Source organism: Syngnathus leptorhynchus, chromosome 7 (assembly GCF_054491065.1).
Source record: "Syngnathus leptorhynchus isolate UIUO chromosome 7, UIUO_Slep, whole genome shotgun sequence".
Taxonomy (NCBI): Eukaryota; Metazoa; Chordata; class Actinopteri; order Syngnathiformes; family Syngnathidae; genus Syngnathus; species Syngnathus leptorhynchus.
In genome coordinates this window covers 5,460,014-5,487,026 of record NC_141201.1, presented here as the reverse complement: position 1 = coordinate 5,487,026, position 27,013 = coordinate 5,460,014, and the positions used below count along the sequence as shown (strand labels likewise).

The 27,013-nt window shown below is 44.9% G+C and overlaps 2 protein-coding genes across 7 annotated transcripts in view; both read left to right on the top strand.

The window, feature by feature from the left end:
• Positions 1–438: 438 nt before the first annotated feature.
• ube4a (ubiquitination factor E4A (UFD2 homolog, yeast)) lies at positions 439–9,951 on the top strand. Its single transcript, XM_085917391.1, has 20 exons — positions 439–530; positions 1,066–1,238; positions 1,424–1,600; positions 2,723–2,835; positions 2,914–3,066; positions 3,158–3,317; positions 3,413–3,615; positions 3,684–3,875; positions 3,962–4,295; positions 4,512–4,641; positions 4,709–5,016; positions 5,129–5,261; positions 5,354–5,544; positions 5,738–5,838; positions 5,962–6,075; positions 6,205–6,379; positions 6,459–6,639; positions 6,740–6,887; positions 6,988–7,145; positions 7,320–9,951. Exons 2-20 carry the CDS (start codon positions 1,106–1,108, stop codon positions 7,459–7,461), a joined length of 3,246 nt encoding a protein of 1,081 aa, XP_085773517.1. The 5' UTR covers positions 439–530; positions 1,066–1,105; the 3' UTR covers positions 7,462–9,951.
• A 542-nt stretch (positions 9,952–10,493) lies between these two features.
• The window catches only part of kmt2a (lysine (K)-specific methyltransferase 2A), a 31,881-nt gene continuing 15,361 nt past the window's right edge, over positions 10,494–27,013 (top strand). For 5 of the 6 annotated variants that reach the window (XM_085917390.1, XM_085917386.1, XM_085917388.1 and 2 more), the window contains exons 1-9: positions 10,494–10,793; positions 20,019–20,091; positions 20,615–23,910; positions 24,331–24,508; positions 24,600–24,828; positions 24,913–25,601; positions 25,834–25,907; positions 26,300–26,536; positions 26,711–26,857. In XM_085917390.1, coding sequence (XP_085773516.1) covers positions 10,548–10,793; positions 20,019–20,091; positions 20,615–23,910; positions 24,331–24,508; positions 24,600–24,828; positions 24,913–25,601; positions 25,834–25,907; positions 26,300–26,536; positions 26,711–26,857 — 5,169 coding nt within the window. In that variant the 5' untranslated portion in view covers positions 10,494–10,547. The remainder of the gene's footprint in view (positions 10,794–20,018; positions 20,092–20,614; positions 23,911–24,330; positions 24,509–24,599; positions 24,829–24,912; positions 25,602–25,833; positions 25,908–26,299; positions 26,537–26,710; positions 26,858–27,013) is intronic. The other variant, XM_085917387.1, reaches the window with a different exon arrangement.

Here is a 27,013-nt window from a genome sequence, read left to right as displayed (position 1 = left end):
TCTCCAAGAAGTGACTTGTCCAGTAATATGTTGTTATTTTAAAAACATAACATTCCATTATTATAATAGAGAAAGAGACTTTTACCTTCATTTCATTTCACACCTAAAACTAGTTATATATCTTAACATTCTCTTTTATGTAGACCCATCTGTTTACTGACGTGTTTAAACACATTCCAACCTTTGACAAAGGTCATTTTTGATGAATGACAAAATAATTTATAATAATACATTATTGATTATAAATACAATAATAATGATGATAATAATAATGATAAGGAAACAATAATTTGATATATATATATACATTTTTTAACATAACGCATGGAGTCGTTGTAATGTACATACATAAAATTAAAATTAAATAATCATGACAAAAACAGTGAAACAGGGTTGAAAATAGGAAAAAAGCAATGTAGTCCGACTCATATTGATGACGTCATATCTTGTATTTACTGGGGAACTGACAGCATTCGGAGTGATACGGAGAAGAATTTATCAGCAAAATAGACACTTTGCAAGACAGACAGGTACGCCAGCAGACCTTTATCCACTTGAATACATAGAATAGCTGTTTATTGCATGCACTCCTGGTCCGAATATATGAAATTGATGTCGAAAAAGCTACTGACAACTTAGCTTGTTGCTTCCCACGCTAGCTAACTTGCTAAAGTGATTAGCCGTCTACCAGCTAGCACTGCTTCTTACGACTAAATCATTCAAGCTTCTCATTGTCATCGTTGAAATATGGTGACCCAAGAACAGTCCTCCATTAAGTACACGTTTCTGAAAAGCCGATGTAGCGAAGTTACACTAAGCTACCGAGCAGGTAGGAAGGAAGAGATGATACATCAGTAGTCCACATTTTATTGTAATAACCTCTCTGTGTCTGCTTAAATAATCAATTTCTGGATTTGCACATTGTGCAGCTTGTCTTGGCTATCACCATAATAACAGTCTAATAAGTAGTGCACATGAGCAAGCATAAATGATCTTAGACTAGGAAGCAGATAGTTAAAAATAGGTAGTGACAAATCATGTGACAATGATTTTGAATCCTTGAAGGCTATGATCTTGGCTGGCCTGAGTGTTGAGCCTCAGTGAGATGACTGACCAAGGCAACAACAACAACCACAACATCGCCCGTAACCCCTTCGCCGCCCTCTTCAGCTCGTTGGCTGATGCCAAGCAATTTGCGTCAGGCCAAAAGTCTGCACCGTTACCCACTGGACCGCCACGTGAGTAATTCAGAAGTGCTTCACGAAGCAGTCAAACTGCTGTTCATACACATGAGCCTGCTACCATTGGTCAGGACTGTCGTATTTCAAGGAACCATTGTACTTAAAAGTTAAAGACAACTGAACTGTACCTAACAACAGATCTAAGAAGACAGATTTCAAGCATGACTGTGTCACATTTACAGAAGATGACTCCGGAGAGAGCCAATCGGAGTCCGAGAACTCTGTGTCGGACAGCGTCGACGACAATGACGACTCTGTGACAGAGATAAGCCGATCCTTCCGTTCCCGGCAGGAACTGTGCGAACAACTCAATGTAAATCACATGATCCAGCGTATATTTCTCATCACTTTGGACAACAGTGAGTAAATCACAACTTCAGCTGCAATTTAACATGATATTTAAATCTTCCTGTGTATTTTTTAACAAACACAAGCAATAGAATAATCTGTTTTACAATAAACATACAAGGTTAATTCTCCCTTCTGCCATCTAGTGGAAGAATCTTTTATTGTTCTGCCTGTCCCTGAGCTTTTTCAATGAATGTAAAAAAACATTTAGGAGTCATCAATAATCAGAAAAAAATTACTTTAATATTTGTAATGTAATGATGGTGTAATATTTGTTATCAATATTTTTTGTATTATAATGCTTTCCTATGTTTATATTAATATAAAGTCACTAGTAAGCAGTATTATTGTTGTGGTACAGGGTTCCCCCCCACAAAAAAATTAAAATATCAATAACTCTGTTACTACATGACCTAATCAAACAAAACTGAGTGGGCTTCATGTTGAAAATTGATTATGTAGTATTCAAATGATCTAGTTCCTACAATTGATTTTACAAATGTTGAATGAGTGCATCATCTATGATACGATGTGTTTTTCTTTTATCCTCATTAAAAACATGCGTTGGATTAATTAGAAACTGAAAATTGTCCATAGATATTAAGGTGAGTCTTAATGCTTGTTGGTCTGTGTGACGATTAGGCTCCAGATCACCCAAGGCCATGTCCATATTAAAAAAAAAAAACCCACAAAAAAACACCTGCATGGATAGATAGATTGACATGTTCCAGTCTTGTCCTGTAGGTGGCAGTAATACAATGAGACACCCACAAAGCTGTTTTTCAACTGTCATCTATTTGGTTGCCACTATCACTCTCATCAAGCCTTGACTTGGTCATATGGTGAAGTCACACCAAGAATGTGCGGAAATGGAATCATGAGTCATCACCGTCACGTTGCGGGAAGTTTTGCTTTGAGCGTACTGGGTCTCTTTGCAACTGACACTTGTTTCAGGATGAGTCATTGTACTATGAAAGTGCACTATAAAAATCCCCAAGTCACCCAATAAACACAGCAGTGAAATCCATTTACTTGCCACAGATATCAACCCCAACTTTTGGATTCAGTCTTTTTTTTTCCCCCCCCCCGATTAATCCAGTGCATATGTCTGCATATTTTATGCTCACTTCTAGGTGATCCCGGTTTAAGAGGGGGCAATGGCATTCCACCTCGCTGTGTTTACCTGGAGGAGATGGCGGCTGATCTGGATGGACAGGATTGGCTGGACATGGACAACATAGAGCAGGTTAGGTTATTTTGCATTTTGTGTAGCAGCAGTTTTGGTCATGTGCTCATGTGGTTTCTTCCCCCCCACCCCCTCCAGGCGCTTTTTAATCGGCTGCTGCTGCCCGAACCAGGAAACCATCTCATCTACATGACGTCATGCAGCGCTGTGAACCTGTCAGCCGACCGTGACGCTGGAGAGAAATGTGCCATCCCGTACCTCTTTGCTTGTTTTCAGAGGGCAAAGGAAGAGGTATGATAAGAAGAGTATTGATGGTAAAAAAAAAAAAATGTGAATAACGAGGATCCACTCAAATAAAAACTGGTGTTTTTGGTTTCATCAGGTGACCAAGGTGCCAGAGAAATTATTGCCATTCTCCGTTCGTTGTAAGAACCTGACGGTCTCAAACACACGCACAGTTCTGCTCACCCCAGAAATCTACGTCAACCAAAGTGTCTACGAGCAGCTTCTGGACCTGCTCCTGGATGCTTACAGTAGAGCACGTATGTTCTGGATCGAGCCTGGCCAAGTTCTTGTGCAGCAGAAGCTTAATGTGTCATTTTTGCTCGCTCCTCGGAACGTCCTGATGGTGTTTCAGAGCCAGAGGAAGTGGTGGAGTTTGTTGAGGAAGTGATCACCGCCTTGCTCTCCGACCAAGAGGTGCGGACCTTCCAGGAGGTGATGGTTCCAGTGTTTGATATCTTCCAGGGGAGAGTCAAAGACATGGATCTGTGTCAGCCCTTCTTCTACTTCTACCTTGACGTGCTTCTCTACTTCAGCTACAATAAAGATATCGCCAAGGTCAGAAAGCACTTTTGGATGTTTATTCACATGACAAGAAAATGTCCACTGATGCTTGATGCTTCCAGGTATTGATGGAGCACATTCAGCCCAAAGATCCGGCTAACGGCTTGATGTACCAGAAGAGCCTTTTAGGAACCGTGTTGAGCGTGTCTTGCTTGCTGAAAACACCAGGAGTGGTAGAGGGACACGGCTACTTCCTGAACCCATCACGTTCCAGCCGTCAGGAGACTAAAGTCCAGGAGGCTAACATCCACCAGGTGAACACTTCTTCGGTTGTCAGCGGGACTACTGTGAACCCGATGAAGGCATCGGAGCTCACCCGGGCGTTGACCTTCTTTTGCAGTTTATGGGCCAGTATCACGACAAGCTGCACCAAATGTTTAAATACCTGCTGCAGCGGTCCAACGAGACCCGCCACCTGCTGCTGTCGTGGTTGGGCAACTGCCTGCACGCAAACGCTGGCCGGGCCAAGATTTGGGCCAATCAAATGCCCGAGATCTTCTTTCAGATGTACGCCTCCGATGCGTTCTTCTTGAATTTGGGCGCAGCACTCCTGAGGCTGTGCCAGCCCTTCTGCCGGCCACGTTCGGCCAAATTGCTCACATTTAATCCCACGTACTGCGCGGTCAGAGATTTGAGTGAAGAGGAGAGGCGCATTCGCAATGTGCACGCGAGAGGTAAACAAAAAGCTTCCTTTTAATGACCCTGTTTATCATTGCCGCCATTTTACTGACATGAATTGATTAGTGGTACAGTCGGAGCGCAATTGTTTGCAATTTACTGTGCGTGTGTAACCGCGTCCAGCTTCAAATCGTGAATAAGAAAAAGACGATGCATGTTTTTGTCGTGGCAAGTGAATTTACACTTGAATAATCAGCTGTATCCTTCGCCAGGTCTTGACAAAGAAACCTGTCTGACCCCCATGCCCTCCCAGCCCACGCAGGAGCCCGCGGTGGAGTCCTACAGCCTGCTGACGGAAAACCTCGTCCTCACTCAACTCACCCTGCATCTCGGCTTCCACAGGTTCGCTACTCCTCATATACATTGCGTCTCCGTGTGACAAACCTGAAGCAACGTGGTGTTGTCGCAGACTCCACGAACAGCTGGTCAAGATGAACCAGTCTCTCCACCGGCTCCAGGTGACGTGCGAAGAAGCCCACCGTACAGGCAGCCCCATGACGGAGCAGCTCTTGGAGCAGTTTGAGCGCCTGATGATTGTTTTCTTGTCAACCAAAGCCGCTACCACGCAGCCCGCCATGCTGCAATGCTGCCTTAACCTCCAAGCGTCCACTGCCGCTCTGCTGGTGCAGTTGGCTTTAGGAAACCACGGCCCCGAACATGTAGCACTCACTTTTCCGCTGCCAGCGCTGCAGAACACCATGCTCTGCTTTGTACCAGGTAAGGTTATTTCCTTAAATGGCGGCTTTCCGTATTAACATGCTCGCTAATCTTCCGTATTAAACGTGTTGGATGAGATCAGGTTTATTCGGTGCCTCTGTATGTTTTCCAGAGTTTTTTGCCGAGAATTTGGGAGATTTTTTCATCTTTCTGCGTCCGTTTGCCGATGATGTTTTGGAGACCTCAGCCGAAAGTCTCGAGCAGATTCTTAACTTCATCACGGTCTTCATGGGGAATGTCGAGAGGTACAATATAGGATTTGATTGTGGTAGATCAAACAAAATCATGAGTGGTTCAGTAAAAAAAAAAAAAAAAAAACATCTTGAATTCATGACAGGATGAAGAATCCACATTTAAGAGCAGAGCTGGCAGAGGTCTTAGAGGCTGTAATGCCCCACATGTTGCCTCTGGCACCTGGTTCTCCTCAGCCAATCGTCTTCCAGCGACAGAGAGTCTTCTGCTCTTACAAATATGCACCACAGTTGGCCGAAGCCCTCATCACTGTGTTTGTGGACATCGAATTTACAGGTGAGACACTTATTCCGTTTGCGTGCGGCACAACGACAAAATGCCACCCCGCCATGTTTGCTTTGAAACTTTCATTTAGCTATGGTTTTTTTTTTTTTTTTTAAATAAACAGAGACGGATAGAATATCTTTGAAATTGCCAATTCCAGATTGTTCTACAGCAAATTCATTTTTTTCCCCTTGTTGTTCTTCAGGTGATCCTCACCAGTTTGAACAAAAGTTCAATTACAGAAGACCCATGTATCCCATCCTCAAGTTCATGTGGGGTGAAAATAACTACAGAGAGAGTATCAAGGTAATAGGAGAGATGCGTTTCTTTTTCATTCGGTTTTGAAAAAAAATAAAAGACCAACTTGGTTCTTACTACCAATGACCATGTGTCAAATCAATAAGAAAATGTACTTTTGTGTTTTCTCAGCATTTGGCAGACTATGCATCCAAGAACCTGGAAGCCATGAATCCTCCTCTGTTCCTCAGGTTCCTCAACCTGCTGATGAACGACGCCATCTTTCTTTTGGATGAGGCTATTCAGGTGAGGCTACACCACACACACATAACACAGAAATAACGCATATCCCCTTTCGAGTCGTTTTTGTCTCACTGTGCAAGGGAAACAATCGATTTTTTTTTTTTTCAGTTGTACTTGTTTTGAATCTTGCAGTACCTGAGTAAAATCAAGATCCTGCAGCTGGAGCGGGATCGAGGGGAATGGGATGACCTGGCCCCTGATGCCCGAAGGGAAAGGGAGTCAAGCCTGCAGATGTTTGGACAGCTGGGCCGCTTCCACAACATCATGTCTAACGAGACCATCGGCACGCTGGCCTTCCTCACCTCAGGTCGGACCGATTCGAATGCACTATATTTTCAATTCTTGCCATTCTTCTGCGATAACGTCTCTGTTTTATTCCCTCCTAGAGATCAAAGGGATCTTTGTGCACCCTTTTCTGGCTGAGAGGATCATCTCCATGCTCAACTACTTTTTACAGCACCTGGTAGGACCCAAGATGGGTGCTCTTAAAGTGAAGGACTTCAGCGAGTTTGACTTTAAGCCTCAGCAGCTCGTCTCTGACATCTGCACCATCTACCTGAACCTGGGGTAGGTTGTGAACGCTCTCCTGAGCGATGTGTCGGATGATTTCACTTCAACAGGTTGAGCTACTGTGACTTCATAAATATATTTGTATTTTCTTTGAAAGAGATGAGGAGAATTTCTGTACTACCGTCCCAAAGGATGGACGTTCGTATTCCCCGACCCTCTTTTCCCAAACAGTGAGGGTACTGAAGAAAATCAACAAGCCCGGGGACATGATTGTGGCTTTTGGACTCCTTGCTGATAAAATAAAGGTATTATTTGTCTCTGTAGGAGACAATCAAAAAATTTTTTTAGGACAGGGGAGGAATCCTATGTATTTCAAACTCTCCTGTCACTCTGCCTGCACTGTAGTCCCATGCAGATCGACAGTTGCAAGAGGAGGAGACTTATTCGGATGCCCCAGAGGAATTCTTAGATCCCATCATGTCCACACTGATGCTGGATCCCGTTCTTCTTCCTTCTTCCAACGTCACAGTCGACCGCTCAACTATAGCAAGGCATCTCCTCAGGTTAGTTCCCCAAATAACGTCAGGGTTCTTTTACATCTCTGGTTCGTTTTCTTTGCTTTGACTCAGTTAAAAGGTTCGTCAACTTGATTCATTTTGCCACGGGTTTAGTTCCTTCTCACGCTAAAAAACAACAAAAAGAAGAGTGTCTATAAAAAGAGTGTGTCCTCATTCCAGTGACCAGACAGACCCGTTCAACCGCAGTCCTCTCACCATGGACCAGATCAGGCCAAATGAGGAGCTCAGACAACAGATCTTACAGTGGTTGGATAAGCATAAGCAGGAGAGGCTGCAGCTGGGACCAAGTGACCAGACTTGATCCGCTCGGTGCCTAACAGTGACTGCATCCTTGTTTGCTTTTCTCTTTTACATCGAGTGTGCTCCTCTGCCTTTTTTTTTTGGAGGAGGGGTAATCTCTGGTGTGCTTGTCGCCACAAATTCTAGACTTCTGTCTAATACTGCATTCAAATCCCATTTAATACAGCCTAGCCTTCGCACAACAGACTGCCGCATCACAGCTGGTTGACAAATGTTTGCCCACTGGGAAACATTAGCATTTGGGGAATAATGGGATTTTAAGCAGAATAGCGCAACTACAGGACCGTGAAAAAGCATTTGCCTCATCCAGATTGTTGATTTTTTTTTTTTTTTTACTTTACCTTCATACCAGTCAGCTAATTTTAACCTCTTCAGCCCGTCGCAGACACGGAGAGATGCACCCAAATGCTACTGAACCGGACCGTCATGAACGAATTACAGTCGGCAACTCGCCTCGACCGCATAGCAACTTGCTGCAGCACAAAAAAAAAAAAAAAAAAAAAAAAAATTACAAAAAATGAGTAGCAGTAATGAAATATGGTGTTCTAGGAATGTGAAGATTTGCAGAGTTAAAAAGGGTTGCATATTGATATTTATCTGTTTCCTAATTATTGTAATACAAATGTCCACATTATTATTCATAATATCAATTAATCATAACTATAATCAAGGTAATCTCAGCAAATTAATTTCAGAAGTGTATAACACACTTTGGATGAATCAATACTTTTCAAGTTTAAGAAGCTTGGTGACCCTCGGCTTATTGTGTCAGTTTTTATTGAACCGCAAACAAAATGGCACGATTTTCATGCCCGCTGTAGCTGTTAGTGAAAAATAAAGAAGAGAGAGTGGCTAGTTAAGAGACTGTTAGCATTGATTGCCCCAACATTTTGTTGACAGAGACTCTCAACGCTGCACTATTTTAACCACAGGTACACATCGAATTAATATTATAAATATTAAGTATTATTTTCAAACACAACATATACATACTGTATATACTGTATCGGTACGGCCTGTCAGCAATCGTCTGGATTTGGCTTCTTACCTTTTTTTTTTCTTTTTCTTTTTTGCGAAAGCTCATGTGATACGACGTTTTCGATTGGGTGTTACATCTGCGATGTCGTGTCACAGTTCACCTGTGTATCCATCATAAGTTAATTGGAACGATGGATTGCTGCCGAAAGTGGCACAAATAGTTGTTGGGTTCAGGAAGCAAGGTAACCAACAAATTGCTAACGATACGTAGCAATAAGAAGTTTTTCATTCAAACAGTACGGCCCTTTGAGGACTAAAAAAAATCTGAAATTGAATCTCCTCACCCCTGTCTTGACTTTTGTGATACTTTGACATTCACATCAATTGTAATGTTAGAGCTTTTTAAATATTCTTCACACACGTACCACCTTAACAAAACCTTCGATAGCTACACAAGCATTTTGTGATGCTTAAATAGAAGAGTTGAATATTTATTACTTAGGCTCCAACTACAGTTGCATGACTAATATGCAGCACTTTTGTTTCAAGCTACATAGATAAACAGAACCTAAACTGGAAGGCAATTTTTTTTTTTTTTTTAAACGTGTGAGGTTTTTATTTAAGGCCCTTATTGTATTTGTTTTGTAAATTGCAATGACAGCTTCATAAGCACACGTCAGCATTTAAAGGTCTGACATGATTAAAGAATATATTTGTCCTGTCAGATACCGCATTAAGGAAGTCTTGCTGGAAAGTCGACTATGCACAGCACAATTCCTTAGTTTTAAATGTGAAATCTCTTTTTTTGCTGGTGCTTGACCAAAAAAATCAACAGAAGAAACTGATGACAGTCGGTTTAAGGATACAAATGTTTATATCTATTACAGAGGTGCTGAACATTCACTGGGATGTCATTTATTCTGTTTACCCAACACAACAAAGATGGGGAGGTGAGGGTTTAGTTTTCATTATTAATGTTTTGTCGCGTTAAAGACATGGCAAAGTTCTCAGAGAGGCATTGACTCTCCATTTAAAATCATCTGTTTGGATTGACAATGTCAAATTACAATATAATACAAAAAGTACGGGCTGCTGAATGTTATTTTATTTTCCGTGTTTATCCTGAGACCAGATTTTACTTTCTTAATTTCCCTTTAAATCGCTAACGGTCGCTGGTAGTGTTTTGCAAGGATTTTATATTGTTTGCATTAACATGAAGAGCCAACTGAATTACACTTTTGAGACATTTTGGTTTTTTTAAATAGAGAGAGCTGCAGGTAGAGTGCAAGGAGGAGATTGACTCAATAAGTGCAGGTTTATCCGTTCAGAATTTAAGAAATAAAAGTTAATAAATGTGGTTGTGATCAAGACAAAATGTGAAGGAAGTACAGTATGTGATGGTTTGGCATGCCTGTGCTTGAAGAATCTTTGGTGAAAATATAATGCTCTATTTTTGTTTTATTGTAAAATTTTACTTTGAGTGCACAGTATAATTAAAAAAAAATAAAAACCATTTGTCTTTTTTTGTGGCTATATCCTAGATTTTATTTTTCACTGTGTAAAATGAGGTGGGCATATTTTGCTTGTTGATGAGTGCCTTTAGAGGAAAAAATGGTGGAATATCGAAAATCACCACCACAAATGCATGTTGCTTGCAAATGTGGCACAGTTTTAAAGCAAATTGCTTATTAATGGTACACATTGCCAAGAAGCATTGAAACAACATTTTATGATGCGTCGATTCGTGCAAGATTACTCTCGTTCAAAGAAGTGGTTTTGTTTTGTTGCGTGCCTCAATTTATTCCACAGTTTCAACAGTTTATTCCAACAGTTTTGACTGTTTGCTTCTTTTTGTCATTCAAGTGCGCCGCTCGTTTCCCGGGCAAAGCCCCTGAATCTGATTAGAACTCGGCGGCGCTGAGCTCCAATCGCGCCCACTGAGTGAATGCATTGTCCGGGCAGTGTCGGGTCCGCCCCGCAACCTGGATAACGACGCGTCGGCCAGTAAGAGCGGAGGCCGTGGCGGAGCTTGTTTATGTGGAGTGCTGGCTCAGGGTTCCGCCCACCGACGTATCTGTGATTGCAGGGCACATAGGCACAGAGTGTAAAATGGCGCACAGCTGTCGGTGGCGCTTCCCCGCTCGGCCCGGAGGGAGCAGCAACTCCGGCACCGGGAGGAGAGCGGGCCGGGTAAGAGTCACTGCCTCTCTGCGGAACGACCCGGGAGCCCACCCGCACGCCGCTGGCCTTGGACCCGGGTTTGATGCTGCACTACAGGTCTCTTCAGTCATCGGGAGCAACCTGCAGAAATTTCGGGATGTTTTGGGAGAATCGAGTGATTCGAGCAGCGCGGAGGTAAGCACTGGACGGAATGGGTGGGTGGGGGGTGAGGAAGAGAGTATCCAGGTTGGGGAGTCTCGGTACCGGGAGAAGCGTTCGCTGTTTTGCAGCTAACGGTCCAAACGTGGACAATCATCTCGCTCTGCGAACTGAGCAGAACTTGCCATCGCCAGGATGCTCCGTTAACTTTGCTGCACTTTTACGAGCACAAACTTTTTTATCCGTAGCCCACACGGCACCGAACCGAGACGTTTGCTTGTGTCAGGTTCTGCTGGGAACAAAGTTAGTTTGTAGTAGAAGTGAGAAGAGAGGCTACATCCTTATACTCTTTAGGCTGGACCGTAACTAGCAGCCTAACACTCCTCCCTCCCCCCCTCATCTTCTAGAAATATGTTTATGATATTATTATTATCACCCAAGGGCATATTATTAGCATTATTAACTCAATTCCCAGATAACAAACACGCATCATGTAACCAAGCCACTAACAACTGCTCTATTAGTTAGCAACTTGACATTAGCTCGATTGGACGCTTCAAGACTTGCACGTCTCATACTAGAACAGTAAAAGTTGTTTGTCTTTCTAGACGGAAAAAAAAATGTTGAATACAAATTGTATGAATTCTAACGACGACCCTTCAAGGTAGCGTGTAGTATGTTTGAAAACAAAACATGTCAACTTGAAGGGGGGCGAGAGCACATAAATATAATCGGGATTCGAAGTTAGCGTTCCTCCACGGTGGTAGTTCGTTTCATTTAATTCTTTCGCATCCCTTTCGGGTATATTTCTAATAAATTATTTTTGTTAAATGGTTCCTTTTCTTGAGATGTGCATCTTGCTGCGAAGATTCGGCTAACCTAGCTGGTAGATTAGCTCGTACGCTAGCTGCCCCGTAGTACAGTTTTATTTCAACCTCTTGAGTGTTTTCAGGGTTGTGGAAATTATTGAAGTATTTATCCGTGTCTGACATCACTCCAACAGGTCGGGCATCATAATATGGAGCTTACAAGTGCAGCTATTTCTACTGCTGTTTGTGGCTTGGCTAGCCAAATTAGCATACTACGCCACGCTAGCCGTCATGCTACTGCTGATGCGTTGGAAAATGGGAGGTGAATCTATTCTCTTCGTAGCCAGTGCGTAGCTCGCTAGGAGCGGACACGATGCGCGGCTTGCAAACGCTTCGTGGTCACGTTTATTACGGAGCCACATGCATCTTCCCCCTTTCTTTTGTTTGTTTTAAAATGTTGCACTCCGAGAGAGATTATGTGCGACTTGGGGAGTTTCGAGTTGGCTTCGTCGAGTGACAGTGCGCATGCAGGGCCGGCTACAACAACAACGAGCACCCCGCTTGACGGGCCGTGTGATGTGGGGGTGTGTTCGTCTTAGCGAACTACCATCTTCCTTTTCTGCCAGCAGCAGAAGCAGAAGCAGCAGCGTGCTACCGTTGCAGTGGCAACAACTAAGCAATGGTTGCAAGTGGATTTAAGTCGTTCTTTTTTTTTCTTTTTCACTCCAGGTGATGTACTAGACTGGTGTATGTTGCACCTTTTTTATGCAGAGTATTCTGGTTGCATCAGAAAGGCAGTGGTGGGCAATGTAGCTCACAATTCACTTTATAATAAGGGACTCAAACTCGTGGCCCAAGGGCCATTTTGCAGGTAGCAGGATGATATTTTGCGCCCCCCCCCGACTTGACATCACAGCCCCCACCTTTTTTTCCTCATGTATGTTTTTTTTTTGAATCACATGTATGTGTTAGCACAGGCTCATGACAGCTTTCAGTGAAACGTAAATGTGAGGTGACAGCAAGTGGAAGGAAAAGATACCCAGCCAGCCTGTCCTGGTCATGTCTTTCATTTAATGCCCTCTGCTTTTTCATATTATTAAAAGGATGGCAGGAAATCAATCATAATTGGATCCGATTTATTTGGTGATGGTGAGAGATTCTTAAAACCATATCACCCAGCCTTATTTCACAAACAAAGGAAATGCGATCATATCACTGTCATTTATTCACATTCGACTCGAATACTTTCAGGCCAGACTTCAAGATCCAAGTTCTGAGATGATAAGGACTAAAGAAGACGTTTCCACTTCCCAGCAGTCTCAAATGCCTCACTTGAAAATGTATCAGGCCTTTCAATTCACACCCAAAAAAACAAATCCCACATCTTCTTCTGGTGGGACGCAAGAGAAATGAAAGTATAGCAGCACATTTGATTTGTAGAGACAGAATAGGTCGCTGCAATGCTGCATGATGAAAAATATATGTATTTTAGTTTTAGAGAGTGCTTCATGCTTTTTTTTTTTTTCCAGTGAAGCACATTTCTTTTGGTGTGTATTGTTTTGTACTTCAGTGTATTCTTTAACTTTAACTGCCTCTCTGATGCATTCTGGGCCATTCACCCTCATAGAGCTCAGCACAGCCTATTGAAGATGAGCGCCTAGCTTGGTACACACAGTAATAGTTTCTATAAATAAATGCTTAATCACACTTTGAAAAAAAAAGATTTGAGATTGCGTACAGTGGCATCAAATGGCAACCACAATCACTTCCTTTAAGCTTTTCGACTTTCGTTGACATCGCTTATATTTGGAATAATTCGCTCCTCCAGCTGTCGCCATTATAATTGTATGTTTTGAGAAATGTTTATTAACATGATAAACTTTTGTTGAAATCTTTTTACAAAAGTTAACCTGTCTAATATTAATACATAAGAAACACCATTACCTTTACTCACTAACAGGGGAGAGGCACTTATTAGCATTAAATAAATACTTGTGCATTAGTGCAAAGTGTTTTTTTTTTTTTTAGCTAACTGAGTTTGGGTGGTATTATAACTTGGTTCATTACGGTATTTCATATATATGCATTTTCCATGATTCTTGGAAAGCAGAAAGTTCTGGTATGATGAAAACATGGACGCCTGCTAGCGATTAGATACGGATAAGAAGGAGAACACATACGAAGGAAATTAAATTGCAAAGCCGACATCCATCCATATGGTGCGCTGAATTACAAGGCACACTGTCAATTTTTGAGAAAGTTCAAGGATAATACATAAGTGTGCCGCATATATTCATAAAAAATACTGTACACTACAAAATCCAGTAGCACATATTTTGGTAGCCTTTTTCTTTTATTGTGTGTGAATTGTTTCATCTCCACGATGCAAGTTGTGTCGAAACAGCTTGTGGTTTTCATTCAGGATCGGTGTAATGCATCGGTGGCCATACTGGGGCAGGATTGTTCAGGCTCACTGCAACCCCGCTTGGTTCACAGGGTGACGCTGAACAGAGCGCCAGCCGGACTCTGGGCCAAGTCCACCTCCCTCCCTCCCAAATCCATCCAGACAGAAAAACCCAAATCCAACACAGACACAGAACTCCATCTGAGGAGCAGAGCAACTTTTATTCTGACAGCTGCCACTTTGGAATGGATTACTAAGCCTATTGCCGCGGCTCAAAGGGGTGCTTGTCGGCTGTTGCTGTCCAAATGAAGGCATTTGTTAGCTTTTGTGTGTGTGGAGGGAATTCATTCTCTTGATCGCGCCAGGCTTCAGTTGCTTCTTTTTTTTTTTTTTTTTTTTCCAGGGTTTCCAATCTGTCCAGTTTTTGTTATTTTGTAATCGTGCAACATAGTCCCCACTCTCCTCCACTACGATGACCCTCTTAATTCTACTGTCCCGCCTCGTTGTTTAAAAGAAATAGTTAGTACCTCACATTCATTCTAATCAAAAGTTAATTAGTATTTTGGACATATTTTGACTGCAAAAATACAACTATTTTGCTAATTGTTGCTATTGTCATTTGTGGGAGTTTCTACAACAAACTGGCTATTGTCATTTTCTGTTTGATAGCGTGAAAGATGGAATATCAGAGGCCAACTTCAAAAGAAATTATGGCCGGTAGGAGTTATTTGAAACTCGATTGGAATAGCGGACGCTAGGAAGGCAGATGCTAGCAAGGCTGAACGCTTTACCTCTCCACAACAATCTAATTTTGTACACTTCGGACGTGTGTTGATGTCGAAAGACTTTACGGCCGCAGAGCAAATAATCGTTGCATTGTTAATTTGACATTGAAATGAACAATTGTATTATTAACACTGGTTAACCTATTTTTATATTTGAATCCCTGGATGGTTAATAAAGTTTTATGACGGCTTGTAGACGGATAATTAATAGCAAATACAAGCAAAGTGGAGGTTGAGGGAGCAACGTCACGGAAAGGATTGTTTTCTGTGCAATGCCATTATGTCGCTGTACCCCTGCCCCATATGTCTTTGCGGCCCACCGGTTTGAGAGGCATAGTGTATTTTGGTGCATGGGGCTCGAGTCCAGCAGGTGTTTGGCCTGTTTAAATAGAAAGAACCCTTCCCCCGCTTTCACCCACGCACCCATCCCAGAGACAGCGTGTGGACTGGAGCAGGAAGCTTTGTGTCTGCTTTTATTCTCCTGCTCACAAAGTATGGGCGGCTGAAAGAGCGCAGGCAGGGATATCAAAGGATGTGGGACGACCCCACCCCCCCACCCCAATGTCCCCCGCCCCTTTTTGTCCCTACAGGACAACACTGGGAGGAGAATTCGTCACAGACCCTCCCATCCATGGCTTTATTCAGCTTACAGCAGGCGGTCAAGGCGCTTTCACCTCCACGTTCAGGAGTTGTGATGGAGAGAGCGGCCGGAATTGTCTTTTTCTCGGAGTATCATAATGTCCCCGAGATATGATGTCCACATGTGCATGGATGAGTAAGCCGTGTATGTGTGAGACATAAGGCACACGTGCCGGACAGTCTTCCTTCTTTGTCCGCTGTCTGTCAGCTTTTCAGGTGTTGGGTGTCGGAAGAGGGAGTCGGTTTACATCCAAGTGTTTGTTTTGGACCGAGCGCTGTCAAGCAAATGTCAAACAGTTGCGCAGCTCCGTGTTGGGGCACTCAAACATAACAAAAGACCACCTTTTGCTTTGGGGCAGCTAACGTTAAGGGGGGTGGGCACAAAGAAAAGCTGTACTGGTGTAATCTGATGTGTGTGTGTGTGTGTGTGTGTGTGTGTTTGTGTGTGTGTGTGTGTGTGTGTAAACACACTTTGACGGGATTTGTCATCCGAGGGGTGTATAGGAGTATGATCTCATCACCAATTTTCATTCCAGTAAAGGATGAAGCACTCATGTGTACTGTAAATGTCAAATGAAAGATTCCTGGAATATCTCAAAGGGTTTTTAAACTATCCACTTGAAATTCCACCTTTCCGTTGATAACTGGAACGACACTCGGTTGAATGCCGACCTGCGGCAAGGCCAAACGAGTATTTAAAAAAATAAAAAGGTCGAGTGCCACGCGTGTACTGAATGTGGAGGATACATCCGTTTCAATTTACTGTCAAGAAGTAAATTGTTTGCTATGTGAAGTTGACCTATCTTCCCACAGACAAGTTAAGTTCCTTTGACATTTTTTTTATTTATACATTTAGCGAAACCTTTTTATCAGAACGTTACAAATTGGATCCAGAATAATCTTGATTCCCCCAAAATGAAATTAAACGTCTATATATGCATGACTACAAACCTAATGTATCTCAGAAGGGATAAAATAATGAAATGACATTTTTATGGTCTTCCTCTGAAATTTATACTTTGCCTTTAACCTTCAACGTGAGTCCCTAATGGCACATTGGTCTGCTTTTACAGCATTTGGTGCCTTGTTAAAGGGCGATGCTGATCTTGTAAGATGCTCAGTGGGTGACTCACTTCTGTTTTCCTTTTCTTACTCACACGGTCCCGGTCTTACTCATTACCCGATCTAGTTGCTAAGATCAAGAGTGTTACTTGTATCTTAAATGTCAGCGGTGATGCAGCTTTATTTGCCCAGCCAACTCTTTCTGCCAAGTGGGACATTCGATTGCTCGTACTACGCCCAAAGAATTAAAGTCGATAAGCTCTTGCCTTTTAAGGAAATAAAGATTTTTGGGTAACTTCATGTGATGTACTTAGCACGTAATTGTAGTGTATGGTTTCTGTGCAATTGCAGACATTTGTCACACGTCTCAGCATTTTGGCTACCCTTAAAAGTAAATCGATGCAAACCATCAACGAATAAAATTGCCAATGTATTAAGGAATGGTAAAATACTGTTATTGGCTGTGCGTCGTTTTTTTTTTTTTTTTATGCGCTGAAATTGATTGTATCATTAAATGCACGCCAGTGAATTCCACACTCACTTCTATGGTTCAACGTTTATTGCATAATTCATTTGAACCGCTTAAAATGAAATGGACTCGGGACGGGCATATGAATTCATAAATTTGTTAAGAGTTCTTGTGGTAAATCGATCTTTTGCTGAATGGCGTCTTGAAGCAATTGAGGTCAAATAAGGGACTCTGGGCCACAGCCAATCAGAGCAGCGTTTGTAGTTTGTTGTCAAAAGGACAGAACATCAGCCATGGGAAGTTCAGGTAGATCCAAGTGCCCCCCCTCCACCCCTCCCCTACCTGTTCTTATGTGAAACGGCTGAGGAAACTTAAAAGCCCCCCGAAAAGGAAAAATTGAAAACGTTACCGAAATAATCTTGGTCGCTGGAAATTTTGATGATTGAAAAAAAAAAAAAATCTGACTGCGGAAAGCCCCAGTTGCACCCACAGTTCAAAATTGTTTAATGTCTTAGTGACTAAAAATATGTGACTGGGGCTTTTGTGGTTGAATTTAAATTATTTTATAGTGGACCAGCCTGCACAGTTACATTCTAACCAATCTGGATGGATTCATAGTATAATTATTCTTTTTCTCTTGATTGCTCACATTCGGGGAATGCAAGTCTTATCTGCACGTCAAGACGGAAGTTTTTACTTCGTCAAATTGATACAAAGATGAGCTCGGCAAAACTAATTCACATTCAGCTTGTGGCTTTTGGGGATAGTCCCTTTCGCTCTTTTGTGCAGCAACTCGGATCATGCTGATCTTGCTTTTCGTCCTTTTAGATCAGCTCAAGTACTGCACTAAACCGGTCACTTTATTAGGTACAGCTGCTCAATGCAATACATCGATAACTGGAGGTCAGGTTTGCATGAAAGGGTTTCATAAGTATGATTAAAGTCGATAAACTCTTTCAAATTAGTTTGTAATTTCATTTATTTGCCTTTATTTTAATGATTTCATGTAATAAAGATTCGTTTATTCCTCGTTTGTTAAATTACATGGGCAAGAGAACCTCGGAAAAAGAATCCCATATTAAATCTCTGATTCGATTCCTTTTCAAAATCATTCAGCCCTAATTGAGGACTTCCTGTTTTGTAGGAATGAGCGGAAGAACATTTTGGTGTTGGCACTAACATCCTGGCTGCTACAAATCAAGGCAACATATGGAGCGTACCTCACACTCCAGTGTTTGTTTACATCTTGCAGTTACCTCCCTGAGCATGCCTCTGCTGTTGAGCACGGCCCGTGGGCGTAAAGCGACGACGTGGGGGCCTTGTTGTGCGTGGGAGGCCTGTTTAGAATCGGGATTGGCAGGCGTGCGCGAGCATGTCGCGGCCGCTGACCTCTCCCGTTCTCCCGGGAGACGCCTCGGCCTCCCTGTTGTGGTTAATAGCCGAGATGATGTTTCCGTGTTTCATCTTCCCTCCTCCTTCGCCTTTTCCTCACTACGCTTGCTCCCCTCCCCCGCACGCCGTTTGCTTGTTTACATCCGCCTCAGTCGTGAAAACGGCGCCCGACAGATTGACGCGGGGAGCCTCGCGTGCGTTTCCACGAGGCGTGGTGCCGTTGGTTCGCCCTTGTCCAGCTGCTTCCCGGCATAGCGCGGTGTGATGTCATCAAGGTCTACTCGCAGCGAGTCAGAGTCGTCCGTTGGCACCCCGCCCCCCTTTTTCCTCAACGGCCGCAACAACGCCCACAGAGAGGGGCCGCATGCTCGCAGCGGAGACTGGAATGATGGAGAGGAAGAGGAGGGAATGCTTAGCAACGGAGCATTTACGTCGAAAAGATGCTCAGGGACACATCAGCCCCTTAAATATCCAAAATGGTTGCATTTCATAAATGTGATTTTTTTTTTTTTTTTTTTTGCTCACTCGCCCAGCATGTTTTTTTTTTTTTTTTTTACTTTTAGCCGGTAGTCATTTACATGTGCAAGATCGCACACATCGCAGCTGCTTTTGCAAACTGGGCCAACGCGACCTCAAGTGCATCCCTGCACAGTAACCGCTATAAATAAACATGATAAAAAAGACATCCTCCCCTCAACTCTTAAGCGCACGCGGACTCTCAGCTGAAGAAGTAAAGGCGCACAGTAGGTGTCAAAGGTCGTCTTTCAGTGCTACTGTACTGTAAACTTGAAAAGAGGAGTGCCGATGTGTTTCCTTTTTTTTTCTTCCCCATTCATTTTAAATTTGTACACTGATTTTTAGTGGACAGTCAAGACTAAAAATTGTTTTAACAATCCATTCTACACTTGTCAGTTAATCAATTAAAATGTATTCTTCTACCCACTCCAATTTTTGCATCATGAAAAAAATGTGTTTAGAATAATTTCACCCTCTCATGTGGTTGACGGTCACCACAATTATAGGTGATCAATAATCACCACACTGTGATGCATTTCCAACCACAACAATCATATTAAATATATTGTTCAAAGAATACAAATACAATATGATCAAATTTATGGTCAGTCATTAAAACAAGGTTCCCCTATTTTTTGGTGTTTTTCTTTTCAAGAAGTTACCAACATCCTTGTATATTAAAGAAGTGAGCTTCTCACAATCATTCCATCAGCTCCTTATTCAGTCATGTCTTTGACACTTGAGTCATAATTGAGATGTTCGATTGTGCCCGAATGACTTCTGACTTATGAACCAGCACCTAAACATGAGACTCTCCTCCCCTCGGGGGAGCCCGCAAAGCATCTTAGTCATTGAGTGCAATCTCAATGTTGCCAATTCATTTGATCCTTTGTGCTTTGCGTACTCGGATAGTGTTAATCTATCAATGGAAATATTGTTTGCTCTTTATGTGATCACATTGCTAATTCAACCAGAGTTTGTTTACTATCACACAGAAAAGAGAAAATATCAAAGCCCCCTCTGAACCGTTATGACGATTGTTGAACGGTTAAGCGATTGCTGCTTTAATCAAGAGTGACTCAAGTGTTGCAGAGCTGACAAATATGTACACAGATGGAAGCCAACTATTTGCACATAATAGTCATAAAATATTTAACTGCCTTTCTTCTATTTGTTTCTTTTCAGGAAGAAGTGTTTGGAGGATTTGGAACATGCACTGAGCAAAATAGAATACCAAGTCCATCAACAACCACTTCAGGTTCTGAAACTACTTATTATTATTAGTATATGTATTTGTTTTTTTTACCTCTGCAAAGAATGTTTTCTTGCTGTGTACACCAGTTGATGTATCAATATAGCTTTTGGCAAGACGGTTAGATTATCTTGGAGGGTTATTCCCGTGACCAAAAAAAGAAAAAAAAAAGTGACATCGTAAAAAATGGTAAAAGCCTCCATTGTTTACAAGGGGGTCGTAACTTTAGCGTCTTGCCTGATTTAGGTTGTGTAATAGATTTGGAACATTTTGTCTAGTCTGATATATTACACCATGTTGCAATTTGTATGGTTTAGATAGAATTGTATTAACTCTTGGATGCCTTTGAATATTCTCATTCTTTCTCTCTTAACATGCACAATTTATTATTTATTTTGTGGTGGCTAATAATTTGATCAAGAATTCTTTTTTTTCTTCTTTAAATGCATAAAATAATATGCTTCAACTGCCGTGGATGGATGATAAAGACTAATGTTTTATTCTTTACATTGTGTTTGGGATTTCTCAGAAGACCCATCCATACAAGAGAAGAAGCCAAGAGGACGTCCACCGCGCACCCTCACTGGCCAAAAAGCTGCTGCGGGTCGCCTTTCCCCTCCTTCCTTTCTCTCCCCCACACAGGCCAAACCTGAAGGTCCTGAAAGACCAGCGGAGAAGGTGAAAAGGTTGCCCGGAAGGCCACCTGGCACTGGGGAAAAGCGGAGAGGCCGTCCGCCGTCATCGGGTTCCAGAAAAGCTTGGAGTACTGCCAGCCATGCGGCAGCCGAGGACAATAGACAAGCCGGGTCTGAGTCCAGCCTGGACAACGAGGAGGACAGAGACCGAAAAGGTGCAAAGAGAGCACCAGTGGGCTCTGCTCATCCGCACCATGCCAATCTACCCCAAGGTGGGCGGGGTGAATCCAAAGTTCCTAACTTGAAGAGAGCATCTTCACTGACGTCTTTCAAGTCCCGGCTGAAGACGTTGCCCGGCGTGCCTCGCCGTAGACGTGGACGCCCGCCCTCAGCGGAGCGTCTCAAAGCCGCGGCGGCGGCGGCGGCTCAGCTGTCCACCTCCATGGAATGTGGAGAAGGAAAACATAACGCCTTAAAGGGAGGGGAGCGAGGCGCAGAACCACAGCAGCCCATGCTGACTCATGTGAATGCTGAGGAAGACCGGGACTCTTCCAATCGTCCATCCTCGCCATCTCCTTCCATGCCGGACCGGACGGTAGGACTCCGAAAAAGTCCTCGACACAGGAAGCCCGTCAGGATTGTCCCGCCGTCCAAGCGCACTGATGCGACCATTGCTAAACAGCTTCTGCAGCGTGCTAAGAAAGGAGCGCAGAAACGAATGGAGAAGGAAGCTGTGGCCGGTGGGACGGGAGCCTTGGAGGCGGGGATTAGGAAGACTCAGCTGAAGAACATCAGGCAGTTCATCATGCCTGTGGTTAGCACGGTCTCCCTTCGAATCATCAAAACCCCAAAGCGCTTTATTGAAGATGAAGGCAACTTCTTGTCCCCTCCACCCCACATGAAGATTGCACGGTTGGATGCGCCCAGCTCATCAGTGTCCACATCCACCAAACCCACTCCTACCATCTCTTCCTCACCCTCGCCGGCGGTGGCCTCCACTACAGCCACCGCCACCAGCACGGGTACGACCGCACCCATCGACTGCCTCCCTCCTCCTCCACCTCCAGCTCCCGTCCCCGCCGTCCCATCAGCGAGCGACAGTCTGCTAAATAGCAATACCGACAACGCGGCCAACGGGCGATTCAGCAGTAGCGCCGCTTCTTGCGGATCCAGCGCCGTGTCACAACATTCGTCGCAGCTTTCCTCCGCAGAGTCTTCCAGATCCAGCAGCCCCACTTTGGACGACTCCTCGTGCGACTCGCAGGCTTCCGAGGCCACGCAAGCATTGTCGGAGGCCGAGGAGCACTCCCCGTCCTCGCGGGTAGAAAGGGAGCCCAACTTGTTACACAGCTCCCAGCCTCCCTCACCTCCCTCGGAGCCGGAGCGCGTGTTACCCAAGAGGATCCGCCGTGGCCGGAGAGGGCAGGGGGCGGGTCGAGGGACTCGAGGCCAGACTACGAGGGAGACGTTAGCAGCCAGCGGCAAAAAGCCCATCATCAGCCCACCCACTGGTGTGCTGATGTCATCCTCTGCGCTTCTAAACTCACAACAAGTTTCATCCACGGCCTCCTCTTCTTCTCCTCCGCCTCCTCCTCTCCTCACACCACCGCAGCCTCCCCAGTCATCTTCTTCTAGCACAGCTGCTATCAGTGAGCATCACTCACAGTCGCCCTGGTTGCCACATCCCATCCCGCCGTTCATGTCTGGCTCATCAGTGCTATCCAACATGTCGGACAAAAGGAGCCGCTCCATTCTGAGAGAGCCGACCTTCCGTTGGACGTCCCTGTCCCACCCCGAGTACCGGTACTTCTCCTCAGCCAAGTACGCCAAGGAGGGCCTCATTCGGAAACCCATTTTTGACAACTTCCGTCCTCCCCCTCTCACCGCTCAGGACGTGGGTCTGCTGCCTCAAGGTGTCAGCGGAGTAGGAGGGGCCGCTCCGGTTTCCTTCCCCGCGCAAGGCGGCGGATCAGGAACGGGGACCCGCCTGTTCGCCCCTCACCACTCTCACAGCCACCACCAGCATCCCTCCTCTTCCCGCTTTGACGCACCTCACCCAAAGCGTAGCCCGCTACTGCGTGCCCCGCGTTTTACGGCCAGCGAAGCCCACTATAGGATCTTCGAGTCGGTGACGCTGCACTCGTCCTCCGGCCGAAGCCCGGGTTCGCCTTCCCCCCACCACAAGTCGTCAAGCTCACGGCGCAGGCGGCGACTCATGTCGGGGATAATACGTGGCCAAACGCGTTCACCTTCCCACTCCATGACCAGGCGCAGCAGTCAAATCGGGGATCGCCTGATGTCTACGGGGAGAGGATCCTCCGAGTTGTCTGACTCCGGCGGTAACCCCAGCCCCTTGCCGGGGGGCTCTGCCATTCCACTAGCTACTAGTGCCTTAACTCCTGCTCCTTTTGGCAATTTCTCCGTTTCCATGGGTCTGACCTCACACGGGATACCTGACAGCAGGAGAGGGCAAGTTGGGAACCCGCCGGCGCCTTTATCAACCACATCATCGGCATCCTCGCCGCTTTTCCCCCTCTTTCCTTCCGCTGAGCAGGACTCGGGACGAGGAGCTGGGAAAGGAGCTAAAGAGAAAAGCATGCCAGCTCCCCAGGAGCCTGCTCCAAAAGACAGGGATGGTGAGAAACATAGGGAGAAGGAAAGTAAGAAGGAAGGGAGGAAGGACTTGGAGAAAAGGAGTAAGGTTACCACTCCAGATGGCTCCCCTATTGTGCCCTCCAGCCTCTTTATAGATGGGCGGGACTCCGAAGACACTCTTTTATCTCTTGTTCCAAAAAAGGCTCCGGGGAGACGAAAATCAATGTCAGCTGATGCGGTAACAGACACTCCATCCTCTGAGGTGCGCGGCGGTGGTTTCCACGCCCCTGCTCCCAATTCCATCGCTAAGGAACGTTTGCCTAAGAAGGGGCGATCTGGCGAGAAGGGTGGCGACGCGGAGGACGGGGAAAAGGAGGAAGAGAGACAAAGTCCTCCCAGCCAACAGGCGCTGAGCCTTCCAGGGCAGCCAGGCAAGCAACATCTCCCGGTCTCCTCGCTTGGATCCGTGTTGGAACAAGCGGAGAAACAACCTGCAGCAGACAAACGGGTTGTCGGGCTTCTGAGAAAGGCCAAAGCTCAGCTCTTTGAGATAAAGAAGAGCAAGCTGAAGCCTGCGGACCAAACCAAGGTCCAGGTCAGTTTAAAAAACAAAACAAAAAAACAACACACACAAAAACATCTCTCACTTTCTCCATGCAGTTTATTTTGAAATATATAAATACAAATCTGTATTTGTACTCAAAGTGAAACCTGATGATAGGAAAGTCCCACAGAGGGTGTCGCTTGAGGGGAATTCTGTTAGCTTCATACATTATGCACGAAGCAGCCCGACGTTTGCTTTTTGAAAGCAGTCCTTTGAACAGACCCCTCCTCTGTTCTTCTCCAGCTAATCTGTTGATTAGTTGGGCGTAGGCCGTCATCACACTCGTACACGCGTCGAGGCCGTCTTAGAAAGTTGACCTTGAGATTTCCTTTGCGCTATTGTTGCACTAAATCGGGCAATGATGGATTGTCTGAGTGTATCTATTCTTTTTGTTTTGTCGTCGGGGAACAGGGTCAAGAGAGCGACTCTTCCGAGACCTCGGTACACAGTCCACGCATCAAGCACGTGTGCCGTCGTGCAGCCGTGGCTCTCGGTCGAAATCGTGCAGTGTTCCCTGATGACATGCCCACACTTAGTGCCTTGCCCTGGGAGGAGAGGGAGAAGATCCTATCTTCCATGGGGAATGATGGTGAGGAAAAATTCTAGGGTGTGACTACTTGGATGAGTGCCGTGTCAATTGGTTGCCATTAAAAGATTGTCTTTTTTCCCCCCGTCTTCAGATAAGTCATCGGTAGCAGGCTCGGAGGAGGCCGAGCCTCAGTCCCCACCCATAAAGCCACGGGAGACACGGCAAAGGGCTGTCCAAGAAGCTCCACCCAAAAAAGGTCGACGCTCGCGACGCTGCGGCCAGTGTTCAGGTTGCCAAGTTCCTGAAGATTGTGGCATCTGTACCAACTGCCTTGACAAGCCCAAGTTTGGGGGACGGAACATCAAAAAGCAGTGTTGCAAGTAAGTCTTAGTTCATCGAGAATCTCACTTATATAATGCTTTGTGTCAGAAATGAAGAGTCCCTTTCTCCCCCCTCGTCTACAGGATGAGGAAGTGTCAGAACTTGCAGTGGATGCCCTCAAAGCTGTTTCTTCAGAAGCAGGGCAAAGGTAAAAAGGACAAGAAGAGGAACCGGTTAGCTGAGAAGAAGGAGGGTCTCAATCCAGTTAAAGGACAGAACTCCGAGTCTGGCACCAAGCCCGCCGCTGCGCCGTCAAAGGAGGAACCGCCCCACAAAAAGAGTGAAATTCCTCCTCCCAACCCGGGCGAGGAGAAGTCAAAACAAGAGTCACCACCACAACTATCCTCCCCAGCTCCGTCATCTTCTCCTTCCCCGGATGAATCCCCGCAAACCACCAGCACATTCCCAGGCCAGGCCCAGTCTCCGGAATCCAAGTCCGTCTCCAGCAGCATCCCGGTCAAGAAGGGCCACAAAGCGCAGCAGCCGGCGTCGTCATCCTCCTCCTCTTCTTCGTCACCTTCCTCGTCCAGCTCCTCATCCTCTTCGTCCTCCTCATCTTCCTCCTCCTCATCCTCGGCTCAGAATTCCCCCGCCCCTTCTCCGGCCATGCCGTCTCATCCTCAACCGTCCCAACAGCCGCAGGGGCCGCCGAGCGGTCAGGCACCGGCAAGGAAAGACGTCTCACCCAAGATTCCGTTCAGTGAGCCCAAGAAGAAGACTCAGCAACAATCGCCGCAACAGCAGAGCTCAGCAACAGCAGCGTCAGATACAAGTGAGAAACTGATGACACCATTTTTTGTTTTTTTGTAACTGTAGCCTGTTTTCTACCAAAATGACTCCATAAAAAAACACATTAGCGATATGGAGGCTCTGTAAACACAGTTGATCATGAATATGCATTGAGGATGAGCGTGTAAATTTGTTACCTTGTGTTTCTTAAATTTTGACACCTGTAAATTCAAATGTCTGACTAATTTTATCCCACGTTTTTTACTTTTCCTTAGTTGACCCAAAGCAGCTGAAGAAGTCATCTTCTCGCTCTGTTGTTCCATCTCCTAAACAGAAACCAAAAGACAAGGTAGGAAACTTGGACCTTTCCCGCTCGTTTTTAGTGGTTGATCAAGCTAAATGTTTGTCATGTATAATTAGAAGCTTAGTAGCTGTTAAGTGGGATTAACCACGGCGCGGGTCAAAATTTCCACAGACTTAAAAACCGGCTGAAGTCACTATTTTCTGCTAAATTCTTACTAATGCTAATTTGGGGATGACCTCATTTGGGTGCAAAATGTAAATATATGCACTTCTTGGCATGGAAGACATTTAGTTTTGGGATCCATGTTTTTAATTATGGCGGCTGCTTAATGGAGATTTGTTATTAAATTGCTGTTGTCATTCCTACCCTAATGCAAATCATCCACTGTGCTCTTTACCTTTCTTTTCCTTTTTTATTTTTATGATGCACCTGAGAAGACGCTGACCACGAAATCCCCCGGCAGCTGTACTTTAAACTGGCTGGGCACTCCCTCGACTAGGGGCCAAGCAAAGTCCACGGCGCCCTGCGACGGAGTGCATCGAATCAGAGTTGATTTCAAGAGGGACCACGATGTAGAGAAGGTGTGGGAGGCGGGTGGCCTCAGCCAGCTCACCTCTGTGCCTGTCACGCCCAGGGTGCTCTGCTTCTTATGTGCAAGCAGTGGAAATGTTGAGGTGAACAAATTGATATTTGAAATGCACGATAAATATGAAGCCTCGTTGACATTTCCAACAGGCTTCCTGTCGTAAAAACGTTTTGATTTTCCTGTCAAGTCGGTGGTGGGAGTCGACAATAATATTGTAGGTGCATTAAAACCAAAATGTGTTGTTTCTTGTCTGTGTCTCTAGTTTGTTTTCTGCCAGGTATGCTGCGAACCGTTCCATCTCTTTTGCCTAGGGGAATCTGAACGGCCTCTCCAGGAGCAGTTTGAAAACTGGTGTTGTCGCCGATGTCGCTTCTGTCAGGCCTGCGGGCGCCAACACCAGGAAACTAAAGTAAGACATTAAGTACAGTGTGGCCGTTTTTTTTTTGTTTTTTTTCTCGCCAGACAAAGAAGCTCTTCTCATAAAACACTTCCTGGCGTTGCACGCAAACTGCCATTTATCAGCTTTATGGATTTTTATTGAATTCAAATCCTGTGCATGCTGCAC

What these genes read in the sequence shown, in the direction of transcription:
- ube4a (XM_085917391.1), top strand. Translation starts at nt 1,106, where the DNA reads ATGACTGACCAAGGCAACAACAACAACCACAACATCGCCCGTAACCCC. An exon ending in ACTACAGAGAGAGTATCAAG is followed by an intron (nt 5,839 to 5,961) that starts GTAATAGGAGAG and finishes GTGTTTTCTCAG; the next exon opens with CATTTGGCAGACTATGCATC. An exon ending in TCCTTGCTGATAAAATAAAG is followed by an intron (nt 6,888 to 6,987) that starts GTATTATTTGTC and finishes CCTGCACTGTAG; the next exon opens with TCCCATGCAGATCGACAGTT.